We start from the raw sequence: 16,409 nt of genomic DNA, 5'->3' as shown, positions 1-16,409 counted from the left end.
GATTAGCGTTTGGGGTTAGGGTAAGGTTTAGAGTTAGGATTAAGATTAGGGGAAAAATTAGGGTCAGGTACGGTAAAGTTTAGTGTTAGGACTAGGGAAAGGTTTAGGGTAAGGTTTAGGATTAGGGTTAGTTTTGGGGTTAAGATTAGGGAAAGGTTTAGGGTAAGGTACAGTAAGGTTTAGGGTTAGGACTAAGGAAAGGTTTAGGGTTAGGCTTAGGGTAAGGGTTATGATTAGGGAAAGGTTTAGGGTTAGGATTAGGGGTTAGGCTTAGGGTAAGGTATGGTAAGGTTTAGGGTTAGTGTACTAGGGAAAGGTTTAGGGTTTGGATAAGGTTTAGAGTTAGGATTAGCGTTTGGGGTTAGGGTAAGGTTTAGAGTTAGGATTAAGATTAGGGGAAAAATTAGGGTCAGGTACGGTAAAGTTTAGTGTTAGGACTAGGGAAAGGTTTAGGGTAAGGTTTAGGATTAGGGTTAGTTTTGGGGTTAAGATTAGGGAAAGGTTTAGGGTAAGGTACAGTAAGGTTTAGGGTTAGGACTAAGGAAAGGTTTAGGGTTAGGCTTAGGGTAAGGGTTATGATTAGGGAAAGGTTTAGGGTTAGGATTAGGGGTTAGGCTTAGGGTAAGGTATGGTAAGGTTTAGGGTTAGTGTACTAGGGAAAGGTTTAGGGTTTGGATAAGGTTTAGAGTTAGGATTAGCGTTTGGGGTTAGGGTTAAGATTAGGGGAAAAATTAGGGTCAGGTACGGTAAAGTTTAGGGTTAGGATTAGGGAAAGGTTTAGGGTTAAGATTAGGGGCTGAAACCAGAGGACTCACTTGGAAGGCACCACAAGATGGGGCCACAAAACCTTAAGAAATGGGGCCACAAAATGGAGCAAGCCACAGACTACAACGCAGCCTGAGCCCTGCCACATGCACAATGGAGGACCCCCTCACAGCCACACATGAGGCACTCCAAGTGGACAGCTTCTGCTCAAAGGACACCATGCCAAGTTCCCTTTTGTAACACTTTCTTTGTTCTTAAATGCATTTCAACCCTATTCTCAACTCACTTCTGACACAATCTTCCAATCTTCCTGGCAGGACTTCTCTGAGCAAGAGGCCTTCCTTCAGTCTTTTGCTTAGTATTTCCAAAAAGGAACAGTTGCCTTCTGCTTTGTGTAGTCTCTGAAGGGTTGGAATGAGTTTCTGTGAGGGAAACTCCAAGCGCCTTCCTGCACTCTCTTCACTTTTGGCGGGAAGCGAGGTGGGCGGGGCTTGGCAGGAAAGGGGGCGTGGCGAGCTCACAGCGGTGAGGGCGAGAGGAGCTTCACAACTGCGCATGCGCCTGCGGTGTGGGCTCGGCAGCCAATCAGCAGCTGCCGGATCTGGGAGGGGGGAAAAGAGGAGCGGGAAGTCTATGTACACAGATGGGCGGGGCTTCCGAGGACAGAGAAGGCTGCGCATGCGCAAAGAGGTTGCCTCAGCGTTCGCTTCTAGCAGGAAGTGACGCACTCTGTTGTCCCTGTGTGTGTGTTTCCCCCGTGTTTATTTTCTCCCCTTGCTTCTGTTTCGCCCTCAGTCATGGCGTTGGAGACGGTGCCCAAGGATCTGCGGCATTTGAGGGCCTGCTTGCTGTGTTCGCTCGTCAAGGTACGCGAGGGAAGGCGGATAGAAACCAAAGTAGGCCTCACTTCCGGTTTGGGACCGGAAGTGCCCTGTTCTGGACAAAAACAGGCCCAACAGAGGAGACCTGAGGCTTTGTATTGTGCTTTGGCCACAGCCAGGCGAGGAGGCTTCTATTGTTGGGTTAATTACCTCTGAACACTTCAGTGGCTGCTCAAACCTGTTCAGATTCAATGTTCCAACACAAAAGGCCTTGGAGACTAATTTGGATTTCACTTCATTTCCTGACACAAGAACCTGAGATCCCATTTACCTGAATCGAGAAGTGTACTGCTTCTAGAGCAGTGTTTCTTAACCTGGGGGTCGCAAGGGGGTGTCAAAAAGATCACTAAAGACCATCAGAAAACACAGTATTTTCTGGATCGTTGTATCTTTTTTCGGGCTATATAGCCATGTTCTAGAGCAGGGGTCCTCAAACTAAGGCCCGGGGCCAGATACGGCCCTCCAGGGTCATTTACCCGGCCCTCACTCAGGGTCAACCTAAGTCTGAAATGACTTGAAAGCACACAACAACAAGAACAGCAGTCCTATCTCATCAGCCAAAATCAGGCCCACACTTCCCATTGAAATACTAATAAGTTTATATTTGTTGCTCTTCATTTTAATTATTGTATTGTTTTAAAATGTTTTTTAGCACTACAAATAAGATATGTGCCGTGTGCATAGTGGTTCATTCATGCTTTTTTCCCCTTCAAATTATAATCCAGTCTTTCAACAGTTTGAGGGACTGTGACCTGGCCCTCTGTTTAAAAAGTTTGAGGACCCCTGTTCTAGAGGCATTCCCTCCTGATGTTTCGCCTGCATCTATGGCAAGCATCCTCAGAGGTAGTGAGGTCTGTTGGAACTAGGAAAATGGATTTATATATCTATGGAATGATGTCCAGGGTGGGGCAAAGAACTCTTGTCTGTTGGAGCTAGGTGTGAATGTTTCAACCAACCATCTTGAATAGCATTTGTTGGCCTGGCAGTTGTTTGGTGTGACTTGTTAGTGCCTGTAGCTCCGGAGGCTCAGACGGGGTCTGCGGAGGCCAGGAAGGCAGTCAGGTGCCCTCGGGATGGGCCGTGAGAAAGGGGTGGCTGGACAAGCATTCCAAGTTGCGGCAGAGCAAGCTGAGCTGGCAGAGGGAGTTCTGTCCCACTCACCAGCCTCCTTTTAATAGGACATAAATACTTTATATTTTATTTTAATATTTACAAAAACCCGCGAAACAGCGAGTCCGTGTAAAGCGAACCGCGAAGTAGCGAAGGAACACTATTTGTGCCACGTTGCATCCAGATCCATCATTGTTTGAGTCCACAGTGCTCTCTGGATGCACAACTCCAAAACTCAAGGCCAGTGCCCACCAAACCCTTCCAGTATTTTCTGTTGGTCAGTGGAATTCTGTGTGCCAAGATTGGTTCAATTCCGTCATTGGTGGAGTTCAGAATTCTCTTTGCTGGTAGGTGAACCATAAATCCCAACAACTACATCTCCCAAATGACAACATTAATTCCTCCTCCAACCCCAGCAGCATTCAAATTTGGGATACATTTGAGCCAAATTGGATCCAGTGCATGAAAATACATCCTGCAGATCCAATATTTACATTACGATTCATAACAGCAGCAAAATGACAGTTATGAACTAGCAACAAAAATAATGTTATGGTTGGGGGTCACCACAATATGAGGAACTGTATAAATGGGTCATGGCATTAGGAAGGTTGAGAAACACCGATCTAGAGCAAACATGCCCAATAGAACAAATTTTCAGGACTGATGGAGTTTTTCAGGGTTAACCTGGCATAATGTGAGCTCTAGTTCATCCACAATGGTATGCATTTTGGACAATTAAAAAAATGACTTTTTCAAATAACCAGAGAAACACTGGGTCCCCAAGCTAGTAAACATTTAATTCAATAGAATTAAAGCCCATTGGAATAATTGAAGGTACCATCTAAAACTGGCATTTCGCCTGCATACGATATAATAATAAAAATTATTATTATTATACAATATTATAATTATATATTTTATATTACATGTAATATTACTAATAATATCACCATATAATGGCATAGTACAATATAGTAATATATAATACTAATATTGTGCTATGGTAATAATATAATAAATTGTATTTACATATTACTTGTAATGCCGATCTGAGGTCCCCTTTGGGGTGAGAAGGGTTGCATATAAATGTCGTAAATCAATAAATAAATGGAGTTTGATGTTTTTTTCCTTAATGGTTTGTCATCTCCTTCTCCAGACCATCGACCAGTTTGAGTTCGACGGCTGTGACAACTGCGACACCTACCTACAGATGAAAGGCAACCGAGAGATGGTTTATGATTGCACCAGTTCGTCGTTTGATGGGTGAGGATGTTCTCTTTTGCAGGCACGTCTCCCAGTCATGTACTTGTTCTGGGTCATTTTCAAGCATGGAGTCCAGGCATGAGAGATCAAGAATGATCCAGGAGTTAATTGACTCTCACCCAAACTGTTGTTCAGATAATACAAAGCTTGAAAACAATTCCATGTGAAGGGGAAATAGGCAAATAAATAAATAAAATCCAATCCCTCCTGACAAATGACAGTCCAGCCTCTGATGGAAAAATAACGAGCAGAGCTCAGGAGGCTATCTGTTGGGAGGGATCAGATTGTGTCTTCCTGCCTGATGGAAGGGGGGTGAGACTGGATGACCTTTGGGGTCCCTTCCAAGTCGTAAGATTCTAAGATTTAAAACGGTAGCTGACCTTGTGGCCAGAGGTGTGTTTCAGGCTGTTTTTTTTTTTGTCTCCAAACTGAGAAAATTCATTGCACGCAGTTTCACATTGGTTGGTTTTAACTGTTATCAGGCTCATACTACATTGCTATTAATTGTATATTTATGTTTTGGTGTGGGTGCCATGGGCTGCCACTTTGTTAGCCGTCCTGAGTCCCTCTGCGGAGGTTGAGAAAGGACGGGATATAAAAGCCCTAAATAATAATAATAATAATAATAATAATTGTAATTATTGTATTGTAATTATTTTTTTTTGCATCTCACCAGTTTCCGCAGAATAATAATAATAATAATAATAATAATAATTATTATTATTATTATTATTATTATTAGTATTATTAGTATTATTCTGCGGAAACTGGTGAGATGAAAAAAATTTAATTACAATACAATAGGGGTGCTGTGTCCCACACCCTTGCCCAAAATGCAAGTGTTCAGCCGTGCCCTCTTTGTTTGGTTCTGACCTGGTTGTTTTCCCGCAGTATCATCGCGATGATGAGCCCAGAAGACAGCTGGGTCTCGAAGTGGCAGCGGATCAGTAAGTCTCTATTTTCTCCTGACAATTGCAGTACGTTCAGTTACTGATCAATTTCTCTGTTTGGTGCATGCCATAGAAAAGAACAGGAAAGGATTAAGGAAGAGGCGCTCCATGCAGTCAAGCCAGTGGCACATGACCTTGGAGGTGTCTAAAGACAACGCCAGCTCTTTGGCTTAGAAACTGAGATGAGCACAAACTCTCAGAGTCAGACATGACTGGACTTAATGTCAGGGGAAAACCTAAGAGTGGGTGGGGTCATGCAAATTCCACACCAATGGAGAGAGCCAGAAACACTGGGATGCCTGTGGTGGAGGAAACACAGAAAATCTAGGATGAAATTGTTCCCGTATGAAAGCCTTGACTTGGGTGGTGGGCAGTGTGGTGTTTGTGGAGGACATAGGCAGGGCTCTTGGACATGTTTATGGCGCTTGCTATTACATGGAATGTCATTGGAGGGAGGGCCATTGCTGTCTCCTGAATGGTGGGAGCTATAGCTGTTTGTGGAGGCGGAAGCTTGTCTGTGTATGTGGACACCCCAGCTGCACACACACATTTTTACTTTTATTATGTGTATAGATAGATGTCACATTTATTTAAAGTATTAATATCCATAATAGTAATTAATTTATATTTATGAATATTATTTTTAATGTCCATAATATTATTTATTTATATTTATGAATATTATTATTTTTGGAGACCCTGGTGGCACAGTGGGTTAAAACTTGCTAACCGAAAGATCTCAGGTTTGAATCCGGGGAGCGGGGTGAGCTTCTGCTGTTAGCCCCAGCTTCTGACAACCCAACAGTTCAAAAACATGCTAATGTGAGCAGTTCAATAGGTACCGTTCCGGTGGGAAGGTAATGGCGCTCCATGCAGTCATGCTGACCACATAACCTTGGAGGTGTCTACGCACAATGCCGGTTCTTTGGCTTAGAAATGGAGATGAGCACCAACCCCCAGAGTCGAACACATCTAGACTCAATGTCATGGGAAAACCTTTACCTTAGAGAGGGAACCTGGACAGGAAAGATGCTTTAGACCAGTGTTTCTCAACTGGGTAAACGTATGGATTCCATATGGATTCTATGTGCCACTTGAAGCTTTGATACGTCTCGTGTGTTGCAACAAATGTCCTCAATGTCTGTTGCAATCTGGCTGATGATCCTAACTGAGGCTTATTTTTGGGGCAGGGTTAGCTCTTCTTTTTGGGGAATGGAGTAGTTTGGAGAAGCGCTACAGCTCTCTGGCTGACCATTCTCAATATATCACCCTTCCTACGAGGGCCATTTAGTGGGGCCATAGAGACCTGACTGACTTGAACACATTGGTCTGAACTGCAGCACTCACTCATAGTAACTTTTGGTTTCTTCATCTCATAGGTAACTTCAAGCCTGGTGTGTATGCGGTGTCTGTGACAGGTCGTTTGCCCCAAGGTAAGTGGCTCAGCTTTCCATTCCTTTGCCTGCTATGGACGTCAGGTTCTAGCCTCAAGCTTTCCCCTGCATTGGCTGCTTTGCACTCGAATCTATAGGCTTCCTTTTGTCTTGGGAAGTCAGTAAATATCATATATTAGCCAGTGACCCAAGGAAAAGAACGCCTTCTTGTATTTTAGCCTCTTGTGTATTGTAGCTTCTTGTGCTATGTGTTTCCACACATGTGTTATAGGGTATATTTATTTATTTATTTATTTCACAGTTTTGTATACCGAGCTTCTCAACCTCGTCGAGAGACTCCGCCCGGTTTACAGCCATAAAAACATATACATTCATTAAAATATCATATATCACAAATTACAAAACAACTTTAAAAACACTAAATATAAAACTACAGTGGTCAGTCATCCTAATAAGATGGATCTATATCCACTTCCATCCAGAGTCCTATGGTGTTGTCTCATTCCTCGAAGGCCTGACTCCACAGCCACGTCTTCACCCGTTTCCTAAATGTTAGGATGGATGGGGCGGTTCTGGCCTCCAGAGGGAGAGAGTTCCAGAGTCGTGGGGCCACCACCGAGAAGGCCCTGTCCCTCGTCCTCACCAGCCGCGCTTGCGAGGCTGGTGGGACCGAGAGCAGGGCCTCTCCAGATGATCTTAGTAATCTTGATGGTTCGTAGGGGAGAATACATTCAGAGAGGTAAACAGGGCCGGAGTCGTTTAGGGCTTTATAGGTCAACACCAGCACTTTGAATTGTGCTCGGAAGCTAATTGGCAGCCAGTGGAGCTGGTGTAACAGCGGAGTGGTGTGCTCCCTGTACCCAGCACCCGTTAGTAATCTGGCTGCCGCGCGTTGGACTTCCTGCAGCTTCCGGGCAGTCTTCAAAGGCAACCCCACATAGAGAGCGTTGCAGTAATCAAAGCGGGATGTAACCAAAGCGTGTACTACCGTGGCCAAGTCAGCCCTCCCAAGGTACGGACGCAGCTGGCGCACAAGTTTTAATTGTGCGAAAGCTCCCCTGACCACCGTATGCATTTTATGATAATAATGAACTGTGAGGAGAGGTAGGTAAAATTTTTTTTATTTTTATTTTTAAGGTTGGCTTAAAAATATATTTTATATTACATGTAATATTATTAGTAATATTACAATATAATTGTATAGTACAATATAGTGATGTATAGCGCTGATATTGTACTGGCCAATGGTATAATTATATCATATTATTAATAGTAGTAATATTATACTGTATTACATTATAATATTATAAATATTATATGTATGTACAATATATTATATTATATATTAGTGTAGCACAGGAGACAGGCCTCTCCTGTCTTGACTCTGGCTCAGAGCGGCGGTTGGTACTGGATGGAATATTATTACATTTATTATTTTTCTCTATTTATTATTATTACATTTATTATTTTACTCTAGTGTTATTTTTAATCACATTTATTATTTTTCTCTATTATTATTGGAAGGATACGTAAGCATGTTTACATTGAAGAATGTTAGAATAATGGTTTAATCAGAGTTGGTCAGTCTTCTCTCAAATTACAGTTTTATGTAAATATTCAAAAACATTGAACCTACGGATGCCTCAATTAATGTAATGGTATTGGTATCTATTTTTATTTTGAGATTTACCAGTACCTGCTGCATTTCCCACCCTTGGTTTAGACTCGAGTCAATACGTTTTCCCAGTTTTTTGTGGTCAAATTAGATGCCCTGACATCGTCTTCCAAAAACACCAAGAAAGAATTGCCGCAGCTCTAGCAGGGAGACATTCCTGTAAATATTTGGCTTATATTTGGCTTGGCTTATACTTGAGCATATACGGTAATATTATTGACAGCTCACTCTTCCTGTTTCTTCTCCAACCAAAAGGCATTGTGCGGGAGCTGAAGAGCCGCGGAGTGGCCTACAAGTCTCGAGACACGGCCATCAAGACCTAAGGAGATGCCTTCATCTCTTGGTTGGCTTTCCCCCTTGCGGAGCCTGATGTATATTTTCTGGCCAACTGACATCGTCTTCCAAAAACACCAAGAAAGAATTGCCGCAGCTCTAGCAGGGAGACATTCCTGTAAATATTTTGTTTTTTAATAAATATATGTGGTTGTAGAATCAGAAAAGTGCACATTGAATGGTGGTGGTGTTGTGTGTGTTGTCCCTTGCACAGGGTGGAGAAATCGCTCCTCCATTTGGAAACATGTTTGTTGAGAGATCAGATACATGGAGTCAACGTAATAAGCCGAAACTTCCAAAAGAATCCCACAAAGTGATGGTTCCCGCCGTGATTTGATATTTTTCTGTGTTCCAAACCCAGCAAAACTCACCAAAACAAAGATCAAAATCTCAGTTCTTGTGGGTTTTTTCGGGCTATATGGCCATGTTCTAGAGGCATTTCTCCTGACGTTTCGCCTGCATCTATGGCAAGCATCCTCAGAGGGACAGACCTCACCCTCTGAGGATGCTTGCCATAGATGCAGGCGAAACGTCAGGAGAAATGCCTCTAGAACATGGCCATATAGCCCGAAAAAACCCACAAGAACTGAGTGATTCCGGCCATGAAAGCCTTCGACAATACAAAGATCGAAATGATACGAGGATTGTTTTGGGGGAGATGCAAGTGGCACATGGAATGCAGATGTTTACCCTGTTGAGAAACACTGTTCTAAAGCATCTTTCCTGCCCAGTTGCCATCTCTAAGGTAAAAGTTTTCCCTTGACATTAAGTCAGGTCATGTCCGATTCTGGAGGTTGGTGTTCATCTCCATTTCTAAGCCAAAGAGCCGGCGTTGTCCATAGACACCTCCAAGGTCATGTGGCCAGCATGACTGCCTGGAGCACCGTTATCTTCCCGCCGAAGCAGTACCTATTGATCTACTCACATTTGCATGTTTTCAAACTGCAAGGTTGGCAGAAGCTGGGGCTAGCAGTGGGAGCTCACCCCGCTCCCCGGATTCGAATCTGTGACCTTTCAATCAGCAAGTTCAACAGCTCAGCGGTTTAACCCATGGTGCCACTGGGGGCTCCAAAATAATAATATTCATAAATATAAATAAATAATATTATGGGCATTAAAATAATATTCATAAATATAAATAAATCATATTGTGGGCATTAAAATAATATTCATAAATATAAATAAATAAGCCCCCTCTATACAATCCTATTTAAAAAAAAACCTCCAAAATCAGAACAGTAAATAAAAAAGACTCAAAAACAGGGGAATTCCTGACAGGAAACAATCAGGGCCAGGTAACACCTCCCAACGAAGGATTTCCCTCAGGCAGGAAGCAGCCATGCTTTGAAGCTGCAAGGCTATTTAATTCTAATCAAAGTGATCAATTGCAACATTCACACTTGCCTCCGGCAGACAAGAGTTCTTTTGCCCACCCTGGACATTATTCCACAGATATATAAATCCCATTTGCTTAGTGGGTTGTTGTAGGCTTTTTCGGGCTATATGGGCATGTTCTAGAAGCATTCTCTCCTGACGTTTTGCCTGCATCTATGGAAAGCATCCTCAGAGGTAGTGAGGATGCTTGCCATAGATGCAGGCGAAACGTCAGGAGAGAATGCTTCTAGAACATGCCCATATAGCCCGAAAAAAACCTACAACCCAGTGATTCCAGTCATGAAAGCCTTCAACAACCCATTACTTAGTTTCCAACAGACCTCACAACCTCTGAGGATGCCTGCCATAGATGTGGGTGAAACGTCAGGAGAGAATGCTTCTGGAACGTGGCCAGACACCCTGGAAAACTCCCAGTATAATACTGGATGCCTCCTTGTTCATCCAAGATGCCAAGACAGTTGCGTTACCTTTCGTATTCTGTGTGCCTCCTGATTGACTACTGCAGTGTGCCCTTTGTGGGGCTGCCCTTGGAGACGGAAGCTCAACCTTGTGCCAAATGCTTGCAGTGCCAGTCTTCAATGATTTGTACCTTGCCAGTACATTTCCAATCTGAATTCATGATACAGATGACGTTATGGAAAGCTGTTTTCTTTGGTCCTGCCGCTTGGAGGCAATGTGGCTCCATTTCCCGTCCTGGCCAAAAGTGTGTTCCAGCCAAATCCGACTCTTTCATCTCCTGCCAAGAGACTGGGGTTGTGCCAGGTTGGCTTCCAAGCCACATGAGGCCTTGCTTTCGCATCCCAAGAGGGCTTTCGTCCTTTCCCCAATCTGTGCTGTTCAAAAAATAATAGTCATCCGCATGAAAAACCCAAAACTGCAGATGGCAATGCAAGACCATTGCATTCAGGGTGCATTTGCAATTCATAGTTGAGTTTTTGCAGTAGTTTCAACAGTGGATGGTTGAATACATAGATGCAGTGTCTGTGGATATGGCTAGCTGACTATATATATATAAAATATCAAAGTACACAAACAAATATGTATATAAGATAGATAATATCTGCAACAAATATATATAATTATATACATACACAAAGCATGTATATACATAGCATAGATGCATGCAAAGTACACTATATATATATATAGAAATATATATATACACACACACATACATATACACATATATAAAAACAATTATACACACACAAATCATATGTTAACCTGCACCCTATACATAAAATACATATATATATACTATACATATATAACATTAAGATATATCTATACACACTAACCACTCATATACATAACATACATATATACATACTATCTTTATAATATTAAGATATATATAGAGAGAGAGACACAAAGAAATAATACATAACATACATATATACGTACTATACATATAACACACACACACACACACATATATTACTTTTACTTAGGCGATCCCTCGTTGGACGAGTAAGATGGTCTTCCATTATGGATTTCCTTGTGGGTCCGTATGTGGCTGTGGAGCCCTATTCTTGCTCTGCATCTTCTTCCGCAGTGTGGGCATTGGTTTCCAGGTGGAAGGCGGTCCCGGTCGGGGTTGGCTTGACGCGCCTTCCTCCTGGCACGTTTCTCTCTTTCACCCTCCACTCGTGCCTCCTCAAATTCTGCAGCACTGCTGGTCACAGCTGTCCTCCAGCTGGAGCGCTCAAGGGCCAGGGCTTCCCAGTTCTCAGTGTCTATGCCAGAGTTTTTAAGGTTGGCTTTGAGCCCATCTTTAAATCTCTTTTCCTGCCCACCAACATTCCGTTTTCCGTTCTTAAGTTCGGAGTAGAGCAACTGCTTTGGGAGACGGTGGTCAGGCATCCGGACAACGTGGCCGGCCCAGCGGAGTTGATGTTGGAGGACCAACGCTTCAATGCTGGTGGTCTTTGCTTCTTCCAGCACACTGACGTTTGTCCGCTTGTCTTCCCAGGAGATTTGCAGGATTTTCCGGAGGCAGTGCTGATGGAAACGTTCCAGGAGCTGCATGTGACGTCTGTAGACAGTCCACGTCTCACAGGCATATAGCAGGGTTGGGAGGACAATAGCTTTATAAACAAGCACCTTGGTATCCCTACGGATGTCCCGGTCCTCAAACACTCTCTGCTTCATTCTGGAAAATGCTGCACTTGCAGAGCTCAGGCGGTGTTGGATTTCGGCGTCGATGTTGACTTTGGTGGAGAGGTGGCTGCCAAGGTAGCGGAAATGGTCCACATTTTCTAATGTGACACCATTAAGTTGTATTACTGGCATTGGAGAGGGATTGGCTGGCGACTGCTGGAACAGCACCTTGGTTTTCTCAATGTTCAGTGACAGGCCGAGCTTCTCATATGCTTCTGCGAAGGTGTTTAGAGTGGCTTGTAGATCTTCTGAATGCGCACAGACGACATTGTCATCAGCATACTGGAGTTCTATAACAGCTGTTGTTGTAACCTTGGTTTTGGCTTTCAGTCTGCTGAGGTTGAATAGCTTGCCGTCTGTCCGATAGATTATTTCCACTCCGGTGGGAAGCTTCCCATCAACAAGGTGAAGTATCATAGCGATGAAGATGGAGAATAGAGTTGGGGCAATAACACATCCCTGTTTGACACCGGATTCCACCTTAAATGGGTCACTTTGGGAGCCATTGCTGTCCAAGACTGTTGCCATCATGTCATCATGGAGGAGCCGCAGGATGTTCACAAATTTGCTTGGGCACCCGATTTTGTGGAGGATGGTCCAGAGAGCGCTGCGATTCACTGTGTCGAATGCCTTTGCAAGGTCGATGAATGCCATGTACAGAGGTTGGTTTTGTTCTCTGCATTTTTCTTGGAGCTGTCTTGCAGTGAAGATCATGTCCACTGTTCCTCTGGAGGGGCGGAAGCCATTCTGGGATTCTGGGAGGATGTCTTCTGAGAGGGGCAGAAGGCGGTTTGCAAGGATTCTTGCGAGGATTTTCCCAGCGGAGGTTAGAAGGGAGATACCTCGATAGTTTCCGCAGTCTGTTCTTTCCCCTTTTTTGAAGAGGGTGATGATGGTGGCGTCCTTGAAATCTGCTGGGATTTTCTCGGTCACCCACACTTTTTCTATGAGATGGTGGAGTTGGTGTGTCAGCTCAGGTCCTCCCTCTTTAAAGATTTCAGCAGGGATCCCATCTGGTCCGCTGGCTTTGTTATTCTTCTGTTGGTTGATGGCATTGCTGACTTCTTCCAAACTAGGCAGTGCTGCAAGCTCGTCCCTGGTTTGTTGCTGCGGGATTTGTGAGAGGACCTCTTCAGCCACATTGGAGCTGCGGTTCAGGAGGCTTTGGTAGTGTTCTTTCCAACGTAGTGCAATTGAGTTTTGGTCCTTCAGGAGTTTGGTTCCATCTGATGAGCGTAGAGGCTGTATCCCATGGTTTCTTGGTCCATAGATGACCTTTGTGGCTTTGAAGAATCCCTGAGCATCATGGGTATCTGCCAGGTGTTGGATTTCTTTGGCCTTCTTTGTCCACCAGATGTTCTTGAGTTCTCTTGTCCTTCTTTGGACCTCAGCTTTTGCACTGGCATAAATCTTTTTCTTAGCAACACAGTTGATGTCTCTCTGCCATGCTTGGAAGGCTTTCCTTTTCTTGTCAATTAGCTGTTGGATCTCGATGTCATTTTCATCAAACCAGTCTTGATGTTTCTTGGCTTGGTATCCAATAGTTTCTTCGCAGGCTTGGATGATGGAGGTCTTCAGTTTGTTCCAATGTTCCTCGACATTTTCGGGGTGTACTGTGGGTAGATGGTCCTTGAGTGCTGTTTGGAGATGGGCTCGTCTGGAGGGCTCCTGAAGGGCTTGGGTGTTCATTTTGCGCCTTGTCTTCCTTCCTTGGAGTCTGCGCTTGGGGGCAATCTTGAGAGCCATCGAGGATCGGATTAGCCTGTGGTCAGTCCAGCAGTCGTCAGCACCTGTCATGGCTCTTGTGAGGAGCACATCACGGCGGTCTCTGGCGCGTGTGATTACATAGTCTAAGAGGTGCCAATGCTTTGACCGGGGGTGCTTCCATGATGTCTTGAACTTGTTTTTCTGGCGGAAGAGAGTGTTGGTGATGACAAGGTTGTGCTCCGCACATTTGGTGAGAAGCAGGATGCCATTTGAGTTGCTGTTTCCAACCCCGTCTTTTCCGATGGTCCCTGGCCACAGGTCGAAGTCTCGCCCGACTCTTGCATTGAAGTCCCCCCAGGAGGATGATTTTGTCCTCCTTAGGTATCCCCGATAGGACGGTATCCAGCTGACAGTAGAATTTCTCCTTGATGTCTTCGTCAGCATCTAGTGTTGGTGCATAGGCACTTATGATGGTTGCCCGTTGGTTTTTGGCAAGATCGATTCGGAGGGTTGAGAGTCGTTCGTTGATGCCAGTGGGTGCTTCGGACAGATGTTTCACCAGATCATTCCTGATGGCAAAGCCAACTCCGTGCATTCTTTGGCCTTTTTCGGGCAGTCCCTTCCAGAAGAAGGAGTAGCCTCCTTTTTCTTCCTTCAGCTGTCCCTCTCCTGCTCTCCGGGTCTCCTGAAGGGCTGCTATGTCGATGTTGAAGCGTCCCAGCTCCCTTGCAATGATGGCAGTTCTGCGTTCGGGGTGTTCACTGCCACTGTTGTCCATCAGAGTCCGTACGTTCCACGTACCGAAGTTCATTTTCCTTTTTTGGCCGCAGGGTGGTGACCCCACTGGACGCGGCAGTCCAGTCAGGGATAAGTGAGGCAGACTATGTTTAGGGCACCTTTTCTAGCCCCCTCCCCATGTGGGGTGAGCAGAGTGGGTCCTCAATAGGGCTGCTCAGTCGTGGATACAGCTGCCGAACTACTCAACTGCCTCGGACCTTGAGGTAGAACGACTGAGTCCGTACCCACCGCCCATGTGCCAGTCTGTGACTAGGGGCTTCCAGATTTCACAGTCCTGCCCCCGTCGCCACTCGCTGATCGCCATGGGACTTTGGTTGCTTGGTTTTTATTTTCTTTGGAAGACGCCTGTGCGTGGGTTTTTTTAATGTGTGGAGGTCAGTGCACAACTGATCAACACACAGACTTCACAGAGTGAGGTTCCACTGGTGATGTAGTTTAACACAATGACCGTGGCTTCTCAGTCTGTTGCAGCCTTCTTCCGCCTTCGCAGCCGTTGTAACATATATATACACACACACACACACACACACACACAAAGCACTCATATACATAACATGCATATATGTTTGTTGTTCATTCGTTCAGTCGTTTCCGACTCTTCATGACCTCATGGACAAGCCCACGCCAGAGCTCCCTGTCGGCCGTCACCACCCCCAGCTCCTTCAAGGTCAGTCCAGTCACTTCAAGGATGCATGCATAATATTATATATATAGTATGTATATGCATATATACATACTATATATATAATATTAAGATCTATACACACACAAAGCAATCATACATAACATATATACATACTATATATAATATTAAGCAATTAAATATATACACACAAAGCATTCATATATGTAACATACATATATGCATACTATATATATAATAAGATATATATAGACAAAGCAATCATATACATAACACATATATACATACTATATATAATAAGATATATATAAAGTACTCATATATATAACACATATATACATACTGTATATAATATTAAGATATATATATACACCCACAAAGCACTCATATACATAACATACATATATAAATATATATAATAAGATATATATGCACAAAGAAATATACATAATATACATGCTATATGTATAATATTAAGATATATAAATACACAAATCATACACATAACAGACATACATACTATATATAATATTAAGATATATATATATATACACACACAAAGCACTCATACATAATATACATACTATATATATAAAATATTAAGAGATATATAAATATAATATTAAGATATATAAATACACAAATCATATACATAACAGACACATATACATACTATATATAATATTAAGATATATATATACACAAAGCACTCATACATAACATACATATATACTATATATATATATATATATATATATATATATATATATATATATATATATATTGCATATAAGTAGGTTTGCAACCAAAGGAACATATATACATATATGACAAGTTTTTTGTTTTTCATCTATACTCATTTCAATAATTTCTACGCTGACTTGAGTCCTTGTATTAGGAAACAGATAATAATAATAATAATAATAATGAATATTAAATGATAAGAACAGTAATTATAATGCAAGTTCCAAAGCCCATAATGCAATGGGATCTGTTTTCTTCCCAGGGGCCAGGCCATGCTTATGGCTTGGAGCCTGCACTCTGTCCATGCCCAGAGGCCCAGTTTTCCTGCCCTGCAGTATTAACCCTTGTTTTGCCTTGAGGCTTTGGTCGCTTTTTCACGCTTCTCTGGCTTGAGCTGCTTCCTCGTCGCTTCCTATCTGGATCTTAATTCTTAGTGGCTATTTCTTTGAAGGCTTAATTCCAGATATGCCACTCATTTTATATATATATATATATATATATATATATATATATATATATGGCTTTTCCCTTCTTTCATTCCTATGTTCTCTCTCTCTCTCTCTATATATATATATATATAAGCTCTGC

General features: G+C 43.1%; 1 protein-coding gene across 1 annotated transcript; it reads left to right on the top strand.

Moving 5' to 3' along the window:
• The first annotated feature begins 1,436 nt into the window (after positions 1–1,436).
• SUPT4H1 (SPT4 homolog, DSIF elongation factor subunit) lies at positions 1,437–8,541 on the top strand. The gene is made up of 5 exons (XM_067472091.1): positions 1,437–1,631; positions 3,916–4,022; positions 4,914–4,969; positions 6,352–6,405; positions 8,297–8,541. Exons 1-5 carry the CDS (start codon positions 1,563–1,565, stop codon positions 8,362–8,364), a joined length of 354 nt encoding a protein of 117 aa, XP_067328192.1. The 5' UTR covers positions 1,437–1,562; the 3' UTR covers positions 8,365–8,541.
• The last annotated feature ends 7,868 nt before the right edge of the window (positions 8,542–16,409 follow it).

The sequence above is a fragment of the Anolis sagrei genome, chromosome 11 (genome assembly GCF_037176765.1).
Source record: "Anolis sagrei isolate rAnoSag1 chromosome 11, rAnoSag1.mat, whole genome shotgun sequence".
Taxonomy (NCBI): domain Eukaryota; kingdom Metazoa; phylum Chordata; class Lepidosauria; order Squamata; family Dactyloidae; genus Anolis; species Anolis sagrei.
The sequence above is the reverse complement of the archived record's forward strand: the minus strand, read 5'-3'. Positions and strand labels throughout refer to the sequence as shown.

Bases quoted from the DNA above. Each gene is read 5' to 3' on its own strand.
- SUPT4H1 (XM_067472091.1), top strand. From the start codon at position 1,563: ATGGCGTTGGAGACGGTGCCCAAGGATCTGCGGCATTTGAGGGCCTGC. The intron at 4,023-4,913 runs GTGAGGATGTTC...GTTTTCCCGCAG, and splicing joins ACCAGTTCGTCGTTTGATGG to TATCATCGCGATGATGAGCC. The intron at 4,970-6,351 runs GTAAGTCTCTAT...TTCATCTCATAG, and splicing joins CTCGAAGTGGCAGCGGATCA to GTAACTTCAAGCCTGGTGTG.